Genomic DNA, 3,297 nt, shown 5'->3' with positions numbered 1-3,297 from the left:
CTGTGTGCAAAATGTAAAGAAGAAAGAGAAAAGGAATGAGGAGACACCAAAAACCCCAATTCCTCCAAAAAAGAAGCAACCTTTTGATACAACTCCTCCAAGCTTTAACTTGTTGACCCCATCACCAGCAGTTGGTAATTTTACATTATTTTCAAACACATTTCTTATGAACTAATATTACTAGATTTGTTCTAAAGTTACTTCTTATGTTATAAATTTTTTCTGGTTATTTCTGATGTTCTAAATTTTTTCTAAATTAGATGCTTATGTTTTAAACTACTTTCTTATGTTCTAAAAGATGTGTTTAAATCGATGCTTATGTTCTAAATTATGTGCATATTCTCTAATTATATGATTATATTCTAAATTATGTGCATATGTTCTAAATAATATGATTATGTTCTAAATTAGTTATGTTCTAAATTTTTTCTAGTTATATTCTAAAGTTACTTTTTTTGTTCTAACTATTTCTAGGTTGTGTCCTAATTGTTTCTACTTATGCTTTGAGTGTTACTTCTTATGTTTTAATAATTACATTTTATGGTCTAATAGTTACTTATGTTCTAAATATTTTTTGTTATGATCTAAAAGTTACTTCTTATGTCCCTTCAATTACAGTTGTCCCAGAAAATCAAGAAGATAATGAAGCAGAACTCACTTACGAAGAAGTGACAACAAGTGTTCTTAATTGTTCTTTTCTGAATCCAGATCATCCACCTACATTGGATGAAGAGAAGAAGGAAAAAGAGAAGAAGAACGAAGAGGAATTAGAGGAGAAGCAAGAAAAGGAAAAAGAGGAGAAGAAAGAAGAGGAAAAGGAGAAGCAAAAGGAGAAGAACGAAGATAAGGAGAAGAAGAAAGAAGAGGAAAAAGAGGAGAAGCAAGAGGAGAAGAATGAAGAGAAGAACAAAGAAGAATAAAAAGAGAACAAGAAAGGGTAATCATTTTGTAAACATTAGACCTTTCGGTTAGAAATATTTAGAAAAGTTAGGTTAAACTTTAAAACAAATGTTGGTTATGGTTTAGTTAAACTTTAATTTAGAACTTGGTAATAATAAATTTTGGTTTGATTTGGTTATGGTTTTTGTTATCTACGTGATATTTTTTTAATTGAACTAAGTAGGAAGCAAGGAGAAGAAAAGGCACGGAAAAAAAAAGAGGAAAGGATAAGTTTCCGATGTACTTGCCTTCACCTTTCATGGTTGAACATGAAAAACTTTTCAAGAATGTGGATAATAGAAAGGTAGCTGAGTATGCTTTTGCTCAAGGAGATAATAAGTAAGACATTAAAACTTTAAAATTATATGCTTATGTTCTAAATTTTATTCTTATGTTCTAAACTACATGTTCTAAGTTATAAGTTATGTACTAAACTATATGCTTATATTCTAAAATATATGTTCTTAGTTATATGCTTATGTTCTAAATTACATGCTTATGTTCTAAACTATATGATCTAAGTTATAAATTAGATCTTAAGTTTATATTTGTAGACAGATATTTGCAAAGAATATAACAGTACATTTCTTTATTGTTTGATAGAAGTTACTTTGATAGAAATTTGTTAACTAATAACAGGTCAAAATTTACCCTAATACTAATTCTATCTTCTTATGTTCTAATTCTTATAAAAAAAATTACTAATTCTATCTTCTTATGTTCTAATTCTTATAAAAAAAAATTTATGTTCTATGTATTTCTACCTATGTTACAAGAAATATATTGTTGCGATCATGTTCAAATGTAATTAGCTTAGAACACAAGAAATTATGGTGTTGATAAGAAATTATACAAATTAAAAATTAAAAATATAAGCAACTTGGACCATAGAGGCTAAAATTTAGAACATAAAGGAAAACTATAGAACCTATTAATTAGATTAAAACATACAATAAACTTTAGAATATATAGAATAATTAGAAAAAAAAAATATATGATATTATGTTCTTAATATAATTAAAATAAAAATTACACGAATTTTTTCCCATGTGCAAGTAAATGAGATTATTTCTAAAAATAAAACGTCTCATGCGATTGTACTAATTGCATATCCATTAACCTGAAAAAAAAAATTAAAAATAACTACAACATAAACACATAAAAATATTAATAGAATATATATATGATAAACTTTAGAACATATTAGATGCATTTTAGAACATATAAAAAATTACATTAGAACATAACAAAATGATATGAAAGGCATTTATTAGATTAAAACTCAAAGTAAAGACTTAGGACATTATTGATAACCTTTAACACATTATTATATAATAATTTTAGGTTATAACTAATTAGAAAATAAGAAAATAAAAAAATGTTTAATTACAATATTACTTGACTTTCCCGAGACAATTGCGACTATCATGATGGCCAAGCTCTCTACATGCTCTACATAATCTTTTCTTCTTTTGACTTTGTTCAACGGCTTTTTCTCTGTCACTCTTCATTCTCTTGTCACTATTTGGAATATGAATATCATTTGGAACATGAACCTCATTTAGAACATGGACATCATTTGGAACATTGACCTGATTTGGAACATGAACCCCCATGTCTTTGTTCTTCGAAATTTTAGGAGGTTTGATTAAAAATTTAGAAGGTAGACTAGCTCCAATAAGCATTTCAGTATCTTTTGCTTTGGTAGAAAGAGTGTTGCTTGCATTAGTGGTTTTCTTATGTCTCAAATCCATCCTCAAAGCATGAAGTTTGTTGACAAGATCACTAAGATCATCTTCATTGTTTTGCACTAAACTCACACAAGCATGAATTTCGGACCACAAATCATTGAAGAACATCTTCTTATCTTCTGCATTGATACATTCCTCCAACACATTACCTTCTACATCAAAAATTGGCTTCTTACAAGCAATTGTAGTCCATCTTTTTAGAACATAGGCCTTGGGAATTTTTTCTAACATCCTAGCCTTCCATACCCAAATCATATGCCTACAAGGAATGCCTTCACGTTCAAACATTTTACAAAAACACTTGATTTCTAAGGTAGTTGGATAAAAAATAACATCAAAAGTCCTCCTCCTAGATCCTTCCCTTAATTTGAAAATGTAAAGCTCATTGTCCTTTTTTTATCTCCTCAAAACCACAATTAAAACATACAATTTCAAGCTCATATTGAAATTCATAGAATATTGTTGTTGTAAACAACTCGAAAGCATCTTTCTCTAAAAGAATTGGAGTCTTACACTCCGGACGCTTATTTTTCGAATCATTATCATTTTATTTTGAGTGTGCCTTTGAGCATCCAATGCACATTCAAACCTATTGAAAATAGAAATT

General features: G+C 28.2%; 1 protein-coding gene across 1 annotated transcript; it reads right to left on the bottom strand.

The window, feature by feature from the left end:
- Positions 1–2,333: 2,333 nt before the first annotated feature.
- LOC110730429 lies at positions 2,334–2,978 on the bottom strand. Its single transcript, XM_021910234.1, has one exon. The coding sequence runs from the start codon at positions 2,976–2,978 to the stop codon at positions 2,334–2,336; it is 645 nt and encodes a 214-aa protein (XP_021765926.1).
- Between the last annotated feature and the right edge of the window lie 319 nt (positions 2,979–3,297).

Source organism: Chenopodium quinoa, unplaced genomic scaffold (genome assembly GCF_001683475.1).
Source record: "Chenopodium quinoa cultivar QQ74 unplaced genomic scaffold, ASM168347v1, whole genome shotgun sequence".
NCBI lineage: Eukaryota > Viridiplantae > Streptophyta > Magnoliopsida > Caryophyllales > Amaranthaceae > Chenopodium > Chenopodium quinoa.
The sequence above is the reverse complement of the archived record's forward strand: the minus strand, read 5'-3'. Positions and strand labels throughout refer to the sequence as shown.

Excerpts from the sequence above, each read along its gene's own strand:
- LOC110730429 (XM_021910234.1), bottom strand. The coding sequence starts at position 2,978 with ATGTTTGAACGTGAAGGCATTCCTTGTAGGCATATGATTTGGGTATGG.